Source organism: Nyctereutes procyonoides, unplaced genomic scaffold (assembly GCF_905146905.1).
Source record: "Nyctereutes procyonoides isolate TBG_1078 unplaced genomic scaffold, NYPRO_anot_genome, whole genome shotgun sequence".
Classification (NCBI taxonomy): domain Eukaryota; kingdom Metazoa; phylum Chordata; class Mammalia; order Carnivora; family Canidae; genus Nyctereutes; species Nyctereutes procyonoides.
Window position 1 is genome coordinate 24,067,105 of NW_026575159.1, and position 21,731 is coordinate 24,088,835.

Here is a 21,731-nt window from a genome sequence, read left to right on the forward strand (position 1 = left end):
GGGATGCCCCGAAAGGCTCAGGTTGGGGAGAAGCCCACGCAGCCTCACGGCTTCCCTGCGGCACTTACTTTGCTGTGGGCACAGATGGCCGAGCCCAGAAGCTTCCACGTGCCTCCCCGGCGGTCCATCCGCAGCATCCGCAGGATCTGCAGGAAGCGCAGGCTCCGCAGGGAGGTGGCCAGCACATTGCCCTGGTTTCCCACGGCAACCACGGGCACAGAGGCGATTAGCACAAAGATGTCTGGGGAGGAGGACAGAGAGGTGGAGGGGGGAGAAGGAAAAGGTCAGGTCAGGCAGTGGCAGTGGGGCCGTCCTAGGCACTGGCTGCCCACCCACGAACGCCTGCCAAGCACCCTGTGCTAGATGGGAGCTGGGACCTTTGCCCGTCGGCTCCCGTCCCCTGCTGGTGGAGGAGGGTCTCTGGGGTTGTTGACGCCCCAGACTTCTGAGCTGCACTGTTGGGTGGCCTCCCTCAGCTTCAGGGAAGGCCCTGGAGTTGATCGTGGTAAAACGTGAGGCCCACCCATGAAGTGGGATGACTGTCCAGATGTGAAAATGTCCACCACCCCCCCAGCTGTGAGTGAAAGCAGAGGAGCAGACGGGGTGATGGGCTTCTGGAATGGGCCCAGCTGGCTTCTGAAGCCAATAGCCAAAGATAGAGGAGTGTGCCCTGGTCGCTTCAGATTCCCTACAGCAGCCCCAACACCCATACCAATCATCTCTCCGCCACACTGCCGAGGGTCAGCAGGTAAAAGGGACCCCATAGCCAAGTAAATGTGGGGAAAAATTGATTAAGCACGTTTTGTTACTTCTAGGAACCTTCAAGATGCTAATATGGACTGTGGCTCTCTGTTACACACAAGAAGTACAGCCTTTCCCCCAAAGATTTCGGTCGTAGGACTACTTTCCACAAGAGCATCAGGTTCTAAGGAAGACACTGGAAGAAATGTTTGTCCACTGGGTAAAGTCCAAGCTCCTGAAAACCCTGTGACCTGGCCCTTAGGGGCTTCTCAGAAGCAGGTGCGGTTTGCCGAGCGCACAGGGCTCTCTCAGACCTCCATACTTTTGTGTGTGTTGGTGCCTCGGCTTGGAACAGGCCCCTCAACTCACACCTAGGTGTGTGTGCCATATCATGGTGTCCCTGAGATGCGCCTAACTTTCGGGAAAAGCTCAGTGTCAAACAGCTGGATACCAGTATGTCTGCATCCTCGGCCAGGCCTCTCTGTATCTGTGCAAAGTTATCCACTCACAATGTTTGTAGAAAACAAGACAAAACAAAACCTGGATGTGGAGTGAATGTGAGCCAAGTCTATGAGGCTCAGAGAGAAGGGGAGAGTCTGGCCCACATGGGCCCATTCATGCCCCAAATGGCAGGGTCTGAGGCTGCCTCAGAGATGAAGGCCACCATGTTCTCTGACAGGATGACCACCCTCATGTCGAACATGCAGCGAAGAGCAATGCTTCCCACAAGGGCCATGTTACAGGAGAAGTCGAGAGGAGGAGAGCAGAAAATACAGGCACCCAAGAAAGAAAGGCAGCCAGGATGGTTAATGCTGAGGATTGGCCTCGACTCTCTGGGGGAGGCTGGCCTCAGCTCTCGAGGGGAGGCTGGCAGCGGAGCATGATGGGGAGCTCGGTCAAATCAGCCCCTCTTGGAGCACAGACTACTCCACGGGGAATGCTCTTGTTCTGGAAGATTCCAGGCTCCACACAACACTAGGATGTTCTCAGACTGGGTGAGAACCTCTGAATTTGGGCACAGAGTCACCTTCCCTACCCCCTGCCACATGCACACACACATACACACACACACACACACACACACAGCTTCTGGTCAGCACTGAATAGGACTCTCCAAAGGAGAAGAAGAAGTCAGCTTAACATCTTGCAAAAGATTTGAAAGGAAGACAGAAGAAGAAAGGAAGGCAAGCCAGGGTTGCTATGGGCTGAATGCTCGTGTCCTGCCAAAATTCAGTTGCTGAGATCCTGGTCCCCAGTGGGATGGGCTTAGGAGGCAGGGCCTCGGGGAAGTGATGAGGTCATGAGGGTGGAGCCCTCAGGAATGGGATCAGGGCCCTGATGGCAGTTTCCTGAGGGCTCCTTCTCCCCTTCCATGGTGTGAGGACACAGCCAGGAGTCCTAGAAGTGGTCAGTCTATGGCCCATAGAGGGACTTGACCAGGGCCCGGCACCCTGAGCTTGGACTTCGGGCCTCCAGAACTGTGAGAAATGCAATTCTCTTGTTCATAAGAGAGACTGGGGAGCCCGTGGCACTGTGACAGTTGCCTGAATGGACTCTTAGTCCAGGAGCAGAAAGGGAAGGAGGAGAAAGAAAGAGAGAAGGTTAAAAAATTACAAAAAAAAAAAATCAGTAACTACAAAGTCCTTCAAAATTGTGTGCATGCACACACACACACACACACACACACACACACAGCCTCTCCTTGCATTAAACATTCTGAGTGATAAACAAAACCCTCAGGTGTCCAACCTCAGCAGCAGGTGGGAAGAAGGAAGAGCGGTTTCTGTCGGCTGCGAGGTGGTGCAGTCACCGTGCAGTCGGTGCAGTCACCGTGCCGAGGTGGTGCAGTCACCTGCACTGTAGGTGCAGTCAACCTACAAGCAAAGGCAGGGCAACCCTGGTTGTGCAGAGAGGAGTGCTGCCGCCAGGACAGAGGAGGGTTCCAGCTCTTCTTACCCGGGCTGGCCATCCATACATACTCAAAGGGCTGCGTTCAGTCCTGGGGGTCACTTTTTAAAAGGGCAGTGAGCGCACTCAGAGAAGAGCAAGTACGATGCTGAGAACACATGGAACAAGGTATAGCTGAAGCCACTCAGCCCGTTTCTCCACCGCTGGAGTGGAGACGGGAAATAGAATGGCTGAACTCAAATATCTGAAGAAAGTCGGAAGACTTAGGATGAAATAAATATGTTGGAAGGTGGTGAGCGCCCCGGGGCTGGAGGTATGCAAGCAGGTGACCGCTTGAAGGCTGCTATGAAGGAGACGGGAGCTTCAGATGGAAACACCCGGGTTTCCATCACCCGAGCAACTCTGGTTCAAGACCCAGCCACGTGGTAGGGAGGGTGGGGTCACAGGTGCCTGTTTCTCCTAGACCTGGTGTTAGGATGGAATCTGCTGCTTCCTACCCAGGTGACTGGAAAATGACTCAGCGCCGCGAGCCTTGGGGTGCCCCTCCGAAAAATGGGCATGACGTGGGCCATAGAGAAGTAATCCTCAACTAGCAGTGGTGTCACCCCTCCCAGCCCCACTACAGCCAGTGTGGACGGGTGTAGGCAATTTTAGTTGTCACGATGACTGGCGGCTACGGGTCTAGGGCCTGGGGATTGCTCTGCGTCCTACAAAGAGCTGCTCCTTCACAGCCCAAGTGCCAAGAATGCCCCTTCCTCCCCCACCCACTTGGAATCACCGCCCTATAGAACCATTAAGAGGGTGAGCTGCAGAAGAAGGACTGGAGCAGCTCTTCCTCACCGAGGTAGGGTCGGAGGCTGCAGGGGCTTTCACAACCCCACGGGCTCCCCAGAAGAACGGTGGAAACCTAAAATGTCCTCAGCCAAATGGTGCACCAAAACAGGGGGCAGTGGCTAGGGGGGACCAGGGCTCCCCCTGACCCGGGGTCAGGGCTTACCGAGCATGCACAGGGGCTTCCTGGCAAACTTCAGCCTTCCCCGCCAGCCTTTGTAGCGGCAGCAACATCCGGCAGCCCAGATCCTCAAAGCAAACTCCGCTCCAAAGATGAAAATAGCAAATGTTTCCTGCATTAAGAACATATGGAGAGACACGGATCAACCGGGAACCCAGTTGTCTGGGACCAGCGATTTCTGCTCTGAGGTTCTGAAGAGCGGGGTTTCTGTTGCTGTTGCTGTTTTGGTGGTGGAGCGAGGACGCTCTCAGCACCTCCTGCAGCCTCGGACAGCTCCCGCGTCCATGCTCATGTGCCAACGGTCCCTAATACCAGCCTTGCCAAAAGATTCCTTGCTTTTTCTCTTTGCTTTGATGCCAATGGATTTTTTTTTTAAGTCTACTCTCATGGACGAAAAGCCTCTACGTGCAGTTAAAGCGAAAAGGGAAGTATCAATGAAACACAGGCTGCTAGTCCCACCCAGTGCCTGGCCCCTGGTATTGCTAATTAGGGCCAATGGTTACTTAGCTCAGCTCCTGGGCCGGGCACCCCGTGTAGCATTTTATATTATTCTCATTTTATGTTTTGAGAAACCAAGGCAGGGAGTAGTTAAACCAATTTCTCCAGAGTAGGACGTGGCAAAGAAGGACTCCCAAGGACCCCCAGAAGGACTGGTAACAAGGCTCAGAGCCCACGTGCATCTGCTCCATGCTGGGCTGGCTCCCTGGACCTGGGGTCTCCTCCTTCCCTCCTGCCTCTCTTGTCAGTCTTGGACACCTTTGTCCCCCTCTCTTTGGTGACCTCCTGAGACCTCTGGGGAGTTGCTGCTCCATGATAATCCCTGAAACCTAGCTCCTGGAGCTAGATGGCTTCTCAGGATTCACCTGCTAAGGTGTTAGCATGAGACCCTGGAGACCGGAAACACCTGCCCTCAGAAGGCATTTGCTGAATCTGGCATCACGGATGACAGGCAAGGGGAAGGTTCTGCTATTTTGTAGACCCTAATGGTGGCTGGCAGAGATAAAACAAGCAGAGGCTCCAGGAGTGGGGATGTGGAGTTTTAATGCACAAATGGGATTTGCTACTTGGCCTTGAAGGGAGTCCAAGATCCTCAGGATTTAGGGAGAAAAGGCAGAGGCAGTTTCCAGCACAGAGCATGCCTTCATGTTAACGTTCAGAGGACTGAGAAGCTGAGGTTTCCAACATACGTGCATTGCTTTTTGCTTTGACCTTGTTTGTACCCTCCTGTCTTAGGTCTAGAATAATGAAGGCCATACCCTTCCCACCCGAGCCCATGGCAGATCTGACCGATTCATCCAGGCATTGCTTTCTCTTGGGTCTGGACTTGGCCAGAGACTCCAGGAAGCCAACACCAGTGGCACCCAAGGGCAGCCTCCTTGTTCTCAACTGTCAAAGTCCAACCAGAGGCACCTGCACCTCAGGAACAGCACCACGGTGGGTGCACAGTCTCACCAGTAACAGCAGCCAGTCTCCCGAAACAGTCTCGTACTCCCTGAACGTGGTCAGCACGGCCAGAATCAAGCATCCCAGGACAATGAGGAACCTGGAGGGAAGGAAGGAGGAAGCATGGAGTCCTGGCTGGCTCCAGAGATAGGCGTCAACCGGGATGAAGCTCCAACTTCCATCAGACATCAGCATGTGCTTTACTGGTCAGCCCACTTAACTGCATGACAAATCTATGAGGCCCGTAGGAATTATTCTTCCCATTCAAGAAAGCAGATCTGAGGAAGGGTAAGCAATGTGTACGCTTCTGCTTTACCAGCTAGTTAGTGGAACCAGCTGGGGAGCTGCAGACACCTTCCAGACCAAGTTATCCCAAGCTTTGGTCAAGCATCAGGAATGTAAATAAATCAATGGAGTGTCTTGCACACAGAGGACAGTGATTCTTCAAACATATGAGAAACACTCTTGAAACAAATTCGTTCCAAAGCTTGATAAACTCCGCAAGAGCCTCTGCAGCGATGGCTTGGTATTATTCCTTCCACAGTCAGTGGTTACTAGAGGAAATGAGCTCTTTCATCTGGGGCCCTTCAGAATTGTTTTTGAAATTACAAAGTGTTCTTCATACTACAAACAATAGTATTGTAGTATGCTACGGACCCGCCGCAGTGATGGACGCAGAATGCTGGTCCTGGAAAAGTCACAGGGAGGTCATATGGCTCATGCCCCTGCCTCAGGCTAGGAGCAAACTGCAAATGATCCTTTGAGATTCTTATCTACATAAATGCAGCTGGCTGGGAGGATAGGGAGAGGGAGAGCCTGTAGTGCATGTGTGCTCATGCGTGTGCATGCTTCATCCTATCAGCAAAGAACAATGGCTCTCCCTCCCTCTCCATGAAGAGTCTCTGGTTCAAGGCCCAGCACCAGGCTCCCTAGGGTTCATGGGTGAGGCTTGGAACAACATACTCCAAGTCCTTCTGCTCTATGAGATCTGGCTCTCCAGCCTGCTGGATCCCACCCCACGCTTTGCTGGCTTGCTTGTGTAAGTGGGTATCCACGTGTGTGTTCATTCATTCACTCACTCATTCATTCCTTCCATATTTATATGGCAGGCACTGGGGACACAGAGTTGGGATTCCCTGATGAATAGGCTGGATCTGTCCTCATGAGCTCACAGTCCAGCCAAACACAAAGCTATCTCATGCCATGATGGTTACCACCATGATGTAAGGAGGTTTGGAAATGTCTGCTCCTGGCTTTGGCTGGGGATCCGAGTCCTGGCTCTGACCCGTGGTGATCCTGATCACATTTTCTGATCAATAATAAGCCTGCTGATCTGTAGACTGAATCGATATTTTTAACCTTGTCTAGGAATCTGAACCAGAATTTCAATTCCCCATTGTGTTTGGCCATCTTACTTCAATTAATGACTCCGGACCCATGCCTGGAATCTGCCTACCCCGCATCCCAAATCTTCTCAGGTGGCGATGACGATGATGGTGATGATGGTGGTAACAACATCAACTTCCACACCACCTGTTAGTGTGCACCTACCTCTGGTCACTTTACATCTATCCGCTCATCCTCACAACTAGTTCCCAGGGTAGACATGAACTTTTTGGAGATGAAGAAATTCATCAGAAGGATTCACTGCCATCTGGATAACTGTGTTGTCAGTTAAAAAGACCACAGAGTGTGGAGTCCAAAGATACAGGATCAAAGGGTACTTTCTATGTGATCTTGAGTAGCTCATTGACCTTGGGAACCCCAATGATCACACTCATAGAATGGGAATAATGGGTCAGCCGGGAGATCATGGCTATTGTGAAGACCATAGGAGATAATGGATGGGGAGTCGTTTGGTCAACTGTACAGGATCATGCAGATGATGCCTGGTGCTGTCCCATTCCACACACTCATTACTGGCTGGTTCCCCAGCAGGCCATGGGAACTGGGCTCTTGAATGATTCTGCAAATCCACATTCGGTCAAAACTTCATTTTATTCATTCGTAGGCTCTGGAGATATAAACCCTAGATTATAATTCCCTTCCTCCTCTTGTGCTGTGTCATCTTAAGCAAGTTACACAGCCTCTCAGTGTCTTGGCTTCCTTGTCTAGAAAACAATCATTCAGTGATTCAATACTCTGTGTCGGGTGCTTAGAAGAGTGCCTTCACTAAGTGTCAGTGATTATTTTATTTTGATTTGATATCAATGTATCGAGTGCCTCTTGTATCCCAGGCAGAGTCCTGGTTTTAAGGATACAAACATGAATAAAACTTAGCCCTCATTTTCAAGGATGTCCTAGTGCAGTACAGATAATGATCTGAGTGTCCACCACATGCTCTGGGAGTACGAGGTTGAAAGCATCCAAGAGGCTGTAGCCAAGGGGTTGGAAGTATATTTGAGGCTTGGCTGGAGCTGACTGCCATGTCTCAGTTTACCCAGGACATTCCCCCATTTTATGCGTGTTGACCTGGAGTATGCCCCCCGAGGCATCGTGAACGACATGTGCACATGCAGAGAGTGTGAAAATTTACAGACACAAAACCTGGCTCAACCTTCTCCTTTAGCCTGGGATGTGGGCCTCTGATGATCTGGCCTCGCTGTCCTCACAGCCTTATCTTCTGCTGCTTCGCCACTCCCAGGCCAGTCATCCTGAATGAAGGCATTTCCTCTGACCCCCTGAGCCTATGTGTGCCTGTCTCAGTGCTCTTCCCTGCCCACTGCTCCCCACCACTCCCCCCCCCCCGATTCTCCTGCTGATGCTTTGGCAGCACCAGTCATGACTTGCCCCCGGAGACTTCCATGACCTCGGCTGCTCTCTGCATGTTCCCCGGTGTGTCCTCTCCCCTGGGGTCACAGAGCACCACCTGCATTTCTATTCTGGTATTGATCATAACCCATTATCATTTTGTAATCTTTCACTTGCACTGTGTATTAATTAAAACATATTATATTAACCATGTTATGAACCTGCTGAGTTTGAGGTTCAAGTGGAAACATTCAGCAGGCTGATCAGAATTCGAGCCTAAAGCTTAGGGAAGAGGTTGGGGCTGGGGATCTAAGTTCCTTTCAGCTCTCGTAGTCTGTGATTTTATTTTTTATTTTTATTTTTATTTTTTAAATTTTTTATTGGAGTTCAATTTGCCAACATATAGCATAACACCCAGTGCTCATCCCATCAAGTGCCCCCCTTAGTGCCCGTCACCCAGTCTCACCCCCACTCCCCGCCCACCTCCCTTTCCTCCACCCCTTGTTCGTTTCCTAGAGTTAGGAGTCTCTCATGTTCTGTCTCCCTTTCTGGTATTTTTAGAGCCAGCAAAGGGGATCATTTGGCCCTAACCAGTAGCAAAATAAATGCAGTTTCAGCCTGATTCCCGGCGGTCCAGGGTTGCAGAACCAGATGGTAGCCAGCAGGTGGCAGCAAGTGCCCAGCGGAGCGCTGCATTTTCTCACATCTCAAGGAATTCAAAAGCAACCTGTAGCCTCAGGAATTTAACTTTCTGAGATTGCAGAACAACCATTAATTTACAAAGCTAAGAGCATCAAGGAGCCCTTCTTGATCGGGGAAGGGGAAAATGCTCTTTGGTCCTTCACACTTTTCAATATACTCTTAAGATATGCGCTTGAGTGAGTTTGAGCCCCATGTTAGGTGTAGAGATTGCTGAAATAAATACACTTACCAAAAAAAAAAAAAATTCTGTGATTGATAAGTGGTAGCAATAAAATCATTAATACTCAAAAAAAATATGCGCTTGATTTCAAACACACAGACCACGTGACCAGTCTCCCCATGGAAGCCAGATGAGTGTGGCTAACAGGGTCTTCCCTCCTCCCACTGCTTTGGCTTTCTCACTCCCCCGCGCTTCACCAAAGTTTCTTCTACATCCTCTGTCACTTTCTTAAAGTTTTCTATATTTTAATTCCAGTGCAGTTAACACACAGTATGATATTAGTTTCAGGTGTACAATATAGTGATTCAACACTTCCCTGCATCACCCCATGCTCATGAAGACAAGTGCATCCTTAACCCCCATCCCCTCACCCACCTCCACTCTGGTAACCATCAGTTTGTTCTCTATAGTTAAGAGTCTGTTTTGGGGTTTGGTTTTTTGTGGGGTTTTTTTTGTTTGTCTCTTTCTCTTTTCCTTTGTTTTGTTTCTTAAATTCCACATGAGTGAAATTATCTGACTTATTTTGCTGAGCATAATATTCTCTCTAGCTTCCTCCATGTCATTGCAAATGGCTAGATTCCATTCTTTTTATGGCTGAATAATATTCCATTGTGTGTACATATATACACATATATGCATAGTACATCTTCTTTATCTAGTCCTCTATCGATAGACACTAGGGCTGCTTCCATAGTTTGGCTATTGTGAATAATACTGTTATCAACATAGGGAGGGGTACATGTTTGAATTAGTGTTTTCATATTCTTTGGGCAAATACCCAACAGTGTGGCTGCTGGATCATAAGGTAGCTCTATTTTTAATTTTTTTGCGGAGCATCCACACTGTTTTCCACAGTGGGCTGCACCAGTTTGCTTTCCCATCAACAGTATAAGAGGGTTCTCCTTTCTCCACATTTTTGCTGATACCTGTCGTTTCCTGTGTTGTTGATTTCAGCCATGTCCCCCCTGTGATTCCGGCTCTGCAACTATGTGTGTCTCCTTCACCTGACTTTCCTTTGACTTCTCCTCCTCTCCCTCTCTCTCCTCCCTCTGCTCCTTGCCTGGGCCAGCAGGATGGGTCAGGGTTTGTGGTGGAAGTCTGGGGGAGAGCCAGCAGCTGTCTTCCTGTCTGCGGGGTACCTGGCTGTGTTGGCAAAGGAGGCTCATCGGGCTCAAAGATCTCAGACACGCCCTTGCCCTCCGATCACACACCACCTCCTACATGCTTCCACCCACATCCTCCTCTGTGTCTTCCATCCAGCCAGGGATGTGGAGGGTGGGGGAGGAGGCTGCTTTGGAGCTGTAATTGGTGTCTCAAGCATAGGGGTCCAGGCCTTTATGACACCAAACCTCTGCTGGGTCACAGGCAAATGTGACCGAGGAATCACAGGGGTACCCGGGATTCCCTGTGCCCCCTTCTCAGCCAGGTCTAGACTCCCTTATAGGAAAAAAGCTGGGCCTGCTTGGAATGAGCGCCTAACAGTCAAGTATTACCTCACAGCTTCCCTTGTGGTGGGACAAGCAGGTGGTGAAAACTCTGGAATTGATCTAATAATTTGTGCATCATTTTCTCTTTTACTCCTGTGAGCTGGGGTCTCTGTCATCATTATATTTGCATCCCCACACATGAGGAACCGAGCCTCTAGGCTCAGGCAGTGGAGTCACAACATGAGTAGGAGCAGTGCTGAAAGTGGCCACGAGGCCTGCAGGGAGACTCTGGGGGAAGAGGCAGGGCACAGGCAGCCAGAGACTGGGGAGGGGGCTGTCAGCTTGCAGTTCAGCGGGCAGGGAGGACAAGCCTATCCCTTCTCCTCTGGACTCCCAGGTTGAGTGGAGAAACTCAGTTCTCTTTCTGGGAAGTTCGCCAAGATCCTGGCTGGCTCCTGTTCTAATGACACTAGCTCAAGGATGGCCTTTGGAGTGCCTGAAGCTTGCCAGAGGTCCTAGAGGGAGGGAAGGAAGACAGCAGCTGATACCTGGACTCTCCACCTTATGATCCTTGTCTGTGTGCCATTAAGTGGGGATGTGGAGAAATAGTCTCCCTGGCCAGGTGGAGGGAGAACTGAATCCTCTAACAGAGCAGGTGTTGCTAACACCATACTAAGCCCACATGTCCTGATCCTCAGCCAACACCACTTTTGCTTGCTCCTAAGTAGAAAATACAACCCCTCAGACTACATCAGAATCCTACTGACCCTCAAGCGAAATGCCCCAAAGGTAGATCACCCACTATGTGTCAGGGATTTCCTTATTCCCTATGAATACGTCCAACAGCCTCTTTGAATCACAGTGACTGCTATCTTGCTGGTAGATTCTCTCTCTTGCTGGCTTTGATGAAGCAAGCTGCCATGGTGGACAGGCCCCTGTGGAACTGAAGGGTGACCTTTAGCCAATGCCAGCAAGGAACAAAAGACTCAGTCCACCAGTCCCTAAGGAACTGAATTCTCCTAACAACCACCAAAGGCAGCTTGGAAGAGGATCCTTCACCAGTCACACCTTTATGTGAGACCTCGGCCCTGGCTGACACCTTCATTGTAGTCTTGGTGAGAAACTCTGAGCAGAAGTCTCAGGTAAGCAGTGCCTGGATCCCTGCACCACAGAATCTTAGATGATACATGTGTTAAGCTACTAAATTTTGTGGTAGTTTGTTATGCAGTAATAGATAACTAATACTGGTTAAGCAAGATCTGAATCTTGGCTCACCACCTAGAAACTAGATGACCTTGGACAAGTTTATTTTTCTGAGCCTCAGTGTCTCATCTATAATGCAGGAGTGACCACACAAGGGATTTTTGTTTTCTTATTCTGTACCTCAATCTTTATAGCTAAGGGACTGCAGAGCAGCAAAAATCCTCATAAGCAAAACACACTTCTGTAAGGAGGTCTCCATGCAAACATCCTGGATGACTGAGCAGCAGCCTATATCCTGCATGTGCATGGCTTTGCAGGTCTCTGCCTCGTTCTATCATGTGTAGCATCCAATAGCACAATGTGAACCATTTGCACAGTGAAAAGGCAAAGCTTACAAAAGATGCAAGATTTCATGAAGTTGATGGACATAAAGATGTTCTAAATATGGCAAAGCCATTAACAAGTGACAATCTTACTCCAACAATTAAAGACAAATCAATTGATACTTCAAAGGATTAAAAACCTCATATAATCCTTCCCCCTAAATGTTGAGGAGATAAAATGTGAAGTTATATTGTATTATCATAGAATTTGGGTATAGAAAATATACCCTCAAATTAACACTCGATTCAGTCTTTGTTCATCCTGAAAATGAGAGCATAGTTGCAATTATAACCTATCTTTTATTAATTATGAGATTCAATAAACACATTTTTGTCTTTTAATTATATATATATTTTGTGATAAAGTACTAATGAGGTATTTTCTTCACTGTTTGGTATGAGGTCGGGTCCCATTTCGAGCAGATTCTCTTTAAGTAGGTCTATACCAATTCCTATGAACTATGGAATAATGGGACTCTCTAAACCTGCCTCATGGGATGGGCATAGGGATTAGAAGAGAATCATGTAGGTGAAACCTCTAGAATTTTGGGAAACAGCTGGCATTCAGCAGATGTCACTTTCTTACCCGCTTTCCTTCTCATTTTATGCTCAGAGAGAAGAGCTGAAAAACTGACATCAATAATATATAGGGGAAAAACACTTTGTCTTTAAAAACTTCCATGTTCCTGAAATGAGGCAAGAATATCATACACAAATAACCACCCACAAATCTGTATCTATAGCTGTATATACAAAATAGATCCACACATGCATAATGTAGAAGATGACGGTTTTAACCATTTAAACCAGGAATTAGCAAACTATGGCCCTCGGGCCAAATCCAGCAGGCTGCTAATTTCTGCAAAAAAAAAAAAATTTTTTTTTTAATGCCACAGCCACACTTATTTGTTTACATATTATCTGTGGCTGTTTTTGTAGTGCTGAATAGCTGCAGGAAAGACTGTCTGGCCCACAAGCCTAAAATACTTACTATCCAGCCCTTTAAGAGAAAGTTTCCCAACTCCTGACTTATGTTAAGAACCAAGGGCAATTTAACTGTACAAGGATCACCTGATGAGGCATTCCAAATCTGATGCAGTGCAGAAAAAATATTTTAAGACTTAAAAGTAAGGAATTTAATTTTTAAAAACACCTTTGTTGAGCTGGATCACATAATATTTAACATGATCAGAGGAATACATGGAACTATATGCAGGTTTATGGAGGAAAAAAAGACAAATTCAGGGAAAAGAATAGAAATTATGAATAAAAACTCACACAAGGCCACCATTTAAACCACCATTGGTTTCATGGTGAATCTGCCTCTGGAAACATCCATGTAAGTTTTGTAGTGTGCTACCACGTGTTTTTTCTTGAATGTCCCTCTTATTAATTTTTTTAAAAAGATCTATTCACTTATTTGAGAGAGAAAGAGAGGGGGCATGCATTCAGGGAAGAGCAGAGAGGGAGGGAGAGGGACAAGCAGACTCCACGCTGAGTATGGAGCCTGACACAGGGCTCGATCCCAGGACCCTGAGATCATGACCTAAGCTGAAACCAAGAGTCAAATGGTTAACTGACTGGAGCCATCCAAGAACCCACTACTTGTGGTTTTTAAACAAGGCAACAGCCCTGTGTGAACTCACTGTTGCTGCCCCAGGAGCATTTCTGTGGATGGTACTAACTGCATTACTTTGGGCTGCAGGGCAAACTTCTCCATGACCTGACCAAATGTCATGGGGACATCCTGTCAGGGAACAGTCTATGCTCTGGAGCCCAACATGCTAGGGTCTTGAGTTGACCTTACCACCAGGCTTCCGTCTCCTCATCCATAGGGTAGGAATGAAGTATCAGCAACTTATTAGGGTTCAATAGCATAAAAGATATAAAGTGCTTAGAGGCAGGCAGTGGACACTCAGTAATTAGCACTTTCCTTCCAATTTGCCCATTCACCAAATATTTATAATCTAGAGCATACCTTTGGGAATCAGGCATGGGATGAGTTTAAATCTTGACTATACTATTTACCACTATGTGGTGTTAGGTATGTAACTTAATCTGTCAGGTCCTCCAATCCCTTGAGTTCATCATGGGGATAATTATTCAACCTCACGGAGTTGCTGCAAGGACTGAAGTACCTTACTTTTTTCATCTGTAAAATGGGATAATAAAATGTTAGGCTATGCTTAATAAACGTTAGTAATCATTAATGTGATTGTTATTTTCTATTATTCTGTAAACCATGAATCCTGGGGAATTTGTAAGTTCTCAATGGGAAGAAATTGCCATTAATACAATACATTTGGAATTCATTAGACATGTGTCATCTTTGGGTAACTACCAAGCGACACTATTAATTGTAAGACATGTAATTGTATAAACTACTAAAAAAAAAAAAAGGAAGCTGCCAAATAAATTATGACAGCCACTTCACATCCTCATTTCAAAGATGTTAAAATGGGGGAAAATATGAATTCAGAATTGGTAAAGCAAAGATAGGTAACATTGTCTTATAACCAAGTCTTTGGAAACCCTTTGACCAGGACAAGGTGTTAACATGTGACTCGGATGTGTCTGTCGGAGGGGCTGGAAGCAGATCTGTCCCCAGCACTAACGGAGCACACCCATTAAAGTCTGGATCTATAGTTTATTTGGGCCAAGCTCTTCTAGTTTTATTGGAGCTGTTATAACTCTTGAGTTTTTCTGACTCTCCACATATTTCACTGTAACTAAACTCTCCTGTTTTCATGGAATGAGACCTGCTGGGGCTCACCTAAGCTAGCAGAGCAATGGAATCAGGAGCTGAGACTTGGGAATCCCATCTGTGTACTGAAGTGTGGCAGGCTTTACTCCTTTTATGGACTTGACCCTACCAGGCACTCCTGTTTATAATGACCTCTATTTGGATCTGGATTACCCTTGTGAACTGTAGAACTTTCAGCAAGATGCTTCATCTTTCTGAGCCTCAGCTCTTTTAATTGAAGATTTAGAAATGAGGATGCAAAGGGCTTCTCACAGAGCTATGATGAGTACTCATTGGGGTAGGGTATGTGGGTGCCCAGTGGCTCTGCAGCCAGAGTGCCAAGTGCCTTTCTGACCCTTTCCACTCCTGCAGGCATGCCTGACACTACAGCAAATTACGCCCATTCTTCCTCTGATGTACTATCATACATCTTGTCTACTTCTCTGTCTCTGTGACCAATGCCCTTGTCAAGCCACATTGTTTTTCCCCCTGACCCTCCAGCAGTCTCCTGACAGCAATCCTGTGGTCCTTTACTGCTTCCTCTCCAATCCCTCTTGGGAGGGCCAAAGCTATCCTTCCTAGCATCATTTCCATCACTCCTCATCCTCCATAAACACAGAGTTTAGCATCATCTGAACAATTTGGTACATTAGAAAGAGAAAATTCCTAGGAGATAGGGCAATTTGGGTTTGGATTCTGGATTACATTTCCAGCCATGTGCACTTGGTCACACTGTCTTGCCTTTGAAAATCTCAGTCTCCTTATTTATACAATGAGGCTAATAAAATGCCAGGGTGGACATGTGCCAGGGTGCTGTGATCCCAGTGCAAGTAAAGAGCGAATATCAGTGAACATTGGTCAGCTGCAAACTCCTTCCCACCATTCCCAGTGCCTGAAGTACAGACCTCTCTCATTTTATCTGTCAACTGATAAAATGCTGATCAGATCATATCTTACAGAGCTTTCCTGTATGCACAGTGTATCCTCAGAAAAACAAAACAAAACAATATTTCTTTTATGCCCATCTAGGAAAGTGGATCCTAGAACATTGGAGAAAATACAAAACTACATTTCCACTGAGGCCACTTTACCAGGGCCATTTTTATTGACTTTTTCATAATTTCTTTAAGACCTCATCACAGGACACATAGCATCAGAGAGCTGGATGAGGCTGGGTGGTGCTCATCATCAAAAGAGGTAAGAAAGTAAGCCCTGAGAAATCAGAAGAGAAACAGCCGGGAATTTCTTTGCTTTGTTTCAGGAGTCTGCATGACATTTTAGGGTGGGAAAAACAAAGGCATGATTAAAAATCCATAAGCCTCAACTAAAAGTCCAATCAGCTTTGTGAACAAAATAGTCTTTGTTTCACACTGTGAGTGTTTGAGGTCTGAATCCATCCTTCCAGAGATACCCACACCACCATAGGAATGGTACTGAACCACCTCCAAAGGATGTTTAATTTAACAAACACATGCAGAGCACCTACTATGCTGTGAACACGTGGTCTTTATCCTAGTTTCTGGCACAAAGCTCTAAACCCCTTTTAATTTCCTAAGTGAGGAGAGTAATTGAGGTGACTTTTGGACACATCTATAGTTGGGGGCTGGTGGCCAAGAGAATGAACCATGTGGTCAGAGGGCTGGAACATCTAGCCCCCTCACCTCCAACCACTGGGTGAGGCAGAAGAGCTGGAAATGGAATTCAATCACCAATGACCAATGATTTAATCAATCATATCTATGTAATGAAGTCTCCATAACAACCTCAAGGGACTATGTTCAGAGAGCTTCTGGGTTGGCCAACATGGGTAGAGCAGCATACCTGGAGAGGCCATAGAAACTCTGTGGCTTTCTTATATCTCACCTTGTGCATTTCTTTGTCCCTAAGATAGCTGTTCCTAAGTTATATCCTCTTATAATAACCTGGTCAAATGTTTCTGTTTCTATGAACTGATCTGGCAAATTAATGGAACCCAAGGAAAGGGTCATTAGAATCCTTAATCTATACAGCCATGAACACAAGTGACAACCTGGAGTTTTGACTGGTGCCTAAAATGAGTCATGGGGGGTGGTCTTGTAGGACTGAGCCCTTAAACTATGGAATATGATGCTATCTTCATGTAGATGGTGTTAGAATTGAGTTAGTTGTAAAAGAGAATTGTTTGGACTATGAGGACCCTCGTGCCCCCCCCCCACCGTGAAATGGAATGGGGTGCAGACCTCTTCTAAGTGCATTTTTGAAGCATTTATATGTATGAAGCACTAAAGACAGTAGTAGGGTCAGAATGCACTTGACCATCAGAGACTGTCTGCCATCCCCAGCCCTTCCCCTTCAAGTTTTCGTGACCCAGGCAAATTATTGCATTCCTCTTTGCTTCCTCATTTGTGCATTGGTGACACCAATGTCCACCTTGCAGGACTGCAGCCCAGACTGGCAAGGAAGGATGCAAAGTCCCTAGATGCACACTCTGGTAGGTGGAAGGTTCCATGTGTGCCCAATGGTAATGTTGTTGTGACAGCAGGTATTGGGTACAGTACCTGCTTCCAGGGAGGCCAGAGTAGAACCTGTCTAAAGGAGCCATACTTATAGATGTTGCAGTGTAGGATTACTGCTAGCTCAACCAGAAGGATGGGAAGATCCAGTAAAGGCTCCCCAGCTGCCCTTTCCCAAGCTTACATGGAGAGAGTCTTTGGTCTAAGAGGGTAGAAGGTAAGAAGGTGATGGGGGAATGGCAAACAGGCTGCATGGTTTCCCTTTACCCCTCCTTCCTTCCAGAAGGATAGAGGCATCTCTGTCCTAGGCTCACAGTGATGTCAGCATTGCTTCTCCTGTCCTGGGTCATGTGTCTTCCATCTGAGCTATAAGGACCTCCTGAGAAGATTTGAAGTCTGTAGATCAGAGTCTAGAGTCTGGAGTGTGTGCTCTAGGACACCCCTGTCACCTCTGCTCCCAGGGGCTTTCAGCCCTCCATTGCTGCCCAGCAGCCTTTTCTTGTGCATTTCTCACAGCAGGTCCAAAGGGTTTCAGCCTCTCACTGATTCCTGGTCACTTTGCTTACAGTCAGATCCTTCCATCCTGGACATTTCTAGCCCTCTTGCATTTAAGACTCAATTCACAAAAGATATTCTGAAGTGAATGATGTAGACCAAAATAAAAGAATCACCATATTTAATTTGAAGCCTAACAAATCAACTCTTTTCTCCCCGCCTCATGCATCCCTTTTCCAGCCCAAGGACACAGGCATATACAATTTTTACATATTGCTTTGTCACAACATTATGTTCTACATTTTATCTTATTAAAGCATAAATAGTCTTCCACTTAGCTATAAAATATTCAAAACAATCATGTTTAATGAAAGAGCAGCATTCAATGACATCAGTGCACTGAAATATATATAACTAGACTCTCATTGCTAGATATTTAGGTTTATATCGCTTCCAGTTCTGTGTCATTATAAATAATGCTAGAGTAAATATCTTTGCACATATAATTTTTTTCTCATTGAGGACCAATTCCTTACAATAAATCTCCAGTATATTCGGCTTTGAACATTTGTATGAATTCTTGAGGCATCCTGCCAGAGGATTCTAAAAGGTTACATGACTTTACAATGTCCCTAGGAACACGTAAGGACCCTGTTTTCATCCAGTTTTACCAGCAATGGTTATTACCATTTGCTAATGGACTTGCTGCTAGTTTAAGAGGTATAAAATGGCACCTGGGATTTGCATTTTAACAGAGAATAGAGCCTTGCACCAAAAGAGGAAGGTACTTCTTAAGGGACCTCCAGCTGAGAGACACAAGTTTTAGAAGAAAAGGGAGGAAGTTATCCAGCAGCTCAGAAATTATCCCAAGTAGTCTTTCACCTTCTCCACCTACGTGGTGGTCAAATCAGACTCCAGCCTTTTCAACTGCCTTTCGGCTGAAGACAGTGGGAAAAATGCCAATGTGTAATTGGTGTATTACTTACTTTTCTCACCATGCCCTGGAGACTTTTCTCATTCAGATGTAAAAAATGGTCCTCTCAGACCCAAACCAAAAGGTGTAAACATCTTATATTTTCTTATCCCATTAGCACCTTCCTACAAATGGCTCCACTGTTTCTTTTGAGAGCCAAACACACAGACACAAAGTAAGATCTGGATCCCATGCTGTTTTTCCCCCAGCATGACACAGTCCCGATTATTCCAGATTTTTTTTCCTCTCCTTTTGGAAATCTCATTAGAATGGAAACACTTAGTGGCTTCAAGTTTCCAAAATGAGAGATTTAAAAAAAAGAAGTGTGCCCCACGCTAGCATTACCATGGTGGTGACACATCTGTCTACCCAGCTGCGCTGCAAAAACAATGATCATTATGGCTGATTGTTTCAGCAATTTCCTTTCCTCCTTGGACTCTGCATTCATCTTTAAATACTCCTGGATTTTACATTCACTCACTCAGTCCTCCATTCAACACATGTTTACTGAGTAATTACTTTGCACCAAGCTCCATGTCAAGGTACAAAGGTAACCCAAGATTCAGGTCTGCCCTCAAGATATTTATGGCAACATGAGGAAAACAATTATTCCAGTGGAAAGTGATGAGCATTACAGTGGACATGGTATGTGCTACTCTGCGGAACTGAGGATGGTCAAGAGCACACTAATAAGTTCTCATGGGTTACTAGGTATTAGCTATAATTTCAAAACTGCACAGCATCTTGGGGCTTTGAGACCCCCTTCCTCTCACCTACTTCTAAGGTCAGTTATTTAGAGGAAAAATGCAAGACCATTCACTAGCTATGGGTGTTAAAAGTTATGCCAAGCTTGGTTCACCTGGCTTTAATGTTCCCAACACTTAGGACCAGTGTCATACTGTAAATTGGAGTACAATATTTTATCTGGGGGTGCTCTAAGAAAAAACCATGGGTTGATGTGCTTTTCTATGTAGAAAAAAAAGGGATGGGAAGGGAAAAGAATACTAAGGTCAGGAAGTCTGATTTCAAGTCCTTACCACCAACTACCTGGGAGACCTTGAGCAAATTGACTCTGAATCTCAATTTCTACATCTGCAAAATGGATCCAACTACTTAGAGCAACTAACTATAAAAGGTAGACTGGGGGGATCCCTGGGTGGCGCAGCGGTTTGGCGCCTGCCTTTGGCCCAGGGCGCGATCCTGGACACCCAGGATCGAATCCCACGTCGGGCTCCCGGTGCATGGAGCCTGCTTCTCCCTCTGCCTGTGTCTCTGCCTCTCTCTCTCTCTCTGTGACTATCATAAATAAAAAATTTAAAAAAATTAAAAAAAAGGTAGACTGGGAGAATCAATGAAATCATGTATGTAAAATTCTAGTGCAATGCCCAGTACACAGCTGGTCTTCAACTCACATTTATTCTACACCTTTCTGTCCTAAGACCCCTTCTGGATCTAGAACAGGTTTGTGATTTTTTATTTGCATCAGGATCTAGAAGGTGCAATGGGGTGTGTTCTGAGCTTTAGGCTATTGGAAAGGAGGTGGACGAGAGAATATGGCTTAGAACAGGCCACTGGGGTTCAACACTCCCTGGGGGAGTGGTGATGGGCAGGAAGCAGGCAGGGCGTTTCTTGGGAACCACTTACTTGTGTAGGAAGAGAGAACACTTGTGGGTGTTTGGGCTTCTAGACACACTGGGATTAATGCCATCAGGCCCCATCTTCATTGAAGATGACAGTCAGTGGGGTTTCACGTTCATTAGCTGTTGCTTCTTTCATTCACTGGTAACTTTCTGACCTCTCTCTGTGAGGTATCCCCTTACTCCTTGAACTTACATCACCCCTCTTTGTCTTTTTTTTTTTTTTTTTTTTTTTTGTCTAGCAGCACTTATCAGAGTACTTGGGAAAAATGGCTGGTGTCGGCTAAGCACAAGTTGAATGAGGCCTCACCCTCCTTAGGCAAGAAGAGCTGGGTATAGAAAAAAATGTTTGTGTTCGTAGAAAACTATGCTGCCAGTTATAAGCATACTTTATCTTAAAAATTATGTCTTAACAAGAACCTTCTCCCCAGATGCAGTGTTGATATGGATTTTTTAGCCATCATTGTGTTCTGGAACAAAGGTTTGTAAAGTTGCAAATTAAAATTACCTAAGGATCTTAACAAACCCAAAAAGCCAGTGGCAGGTCCCAACCCATGAATCTCCTAATTTAATTACTCTGAGTGAGCCCAATTATAGTCTGTTTTTTTAACTTCCCCCATGTGATAATATTGTGCAGTCAGGGTTGGGAACCACTTTCTGGAAAGAATAGATCACCAGCCAACACTGTGGGCTTTGGGGTCAAGTTGTATGGAAGTGAATCCTGTCCCCAGCTGGTCTGTAGTAAAAGAAGCACATGAGCCTGCAGTAGGAAGCTGCCATGGCAGGGCTGTCTCTGCAGTCACAAAGAATGAAGTCTGAATCATAGCGCTAACACGTTCTAAAGGAACACTGGTCAAGTTACGTAGTATCTATAGCCTCACTGTTTGTATGACTTTTCTAACAAATTATTCCAAATTTAGCAGCTTAGAAAACACACATTTATCATGTCACAGTATCTGTGATTCAGCTGTCTGGACATAGCTTAGCTAGTGCTTCTGGTTGAGGCTGAACTCAAACAGTTGGCCAGAGATGGGTTCTCATGAGAGCCTTGACTGGGGAAAAACCTATGGCCAAGCTCCCTTGGGTTGTCAGCAGAATTTATTTCCTCTGGCTGTAGGGATTCATGATGGCAGCTTACCTCTTCAAAACCAATGATAGAGACAGACAGACAGACAGATTGAGATAGACAGACAGATAGCAAGACTAGCAAGATGGCTACCCTTTTATGTTATCATGTATGTCAGGAGAGAGGATCAAAGGATTGACCTTCAAGTCTCTCCACTACACTACTTTCATCTGGATATTGGGGATATCATATATACCTACTGGGTAGTTTGAAAATTAAACAAGAAAATCCATTATAAGGGAATAACATATGACCACTCAGAGAATGCTTTATTATCATCAACAGCCTGCACAGAAATCACTGCCATGCAGCTTCCCACATCAGAGGTCATGGTGTCCTCCTCTGGGCCCCATAACACACTGTGAAGACCTGTCTTGTAGCAGGTGTGACATACTGCGGTATCTTCCATCCACCCACCAAGCCTGTTGGGTCCCTCACTAAAGTCTTGCTGTGTGTCAGTTACTGGTCAAAATGC

At 46.3% G+C, this 21,731-nt stretch overlaps 1 protein-coding gene across 1 annotated transcript in view; it reads right to left on the reverse strand.

Annotated features, from left to right (window-relative positions):
- The window catches only part of KCNQ3 (potassium voltage-gated channel subfamily Q member 3), a 294,355-nt gene that overhangs the window by 41,501 nt on the left and 231,123 nt on the right, over window positions 1-21,731 (reverse strand). Inside the window, exons 2-4 of the mRNA XM_055314183.1 lie at window positions 5,114-5,204; window positions 3,647-3,773; window positions 69-241 (exon numbers count right to left, since the gene is read on the reverse strand). Coding sequence (XP_055170158.1) covers window positions 69-241; window positions 3,647-3,773; window positions 5,114-5,204 — 391 coding nt within the window. The remainder of the gene's footprint in view (window positions 1-68; window positions 242-3,646; window positions 3,774-5,113; window positions 5,205-21,731) is intronic.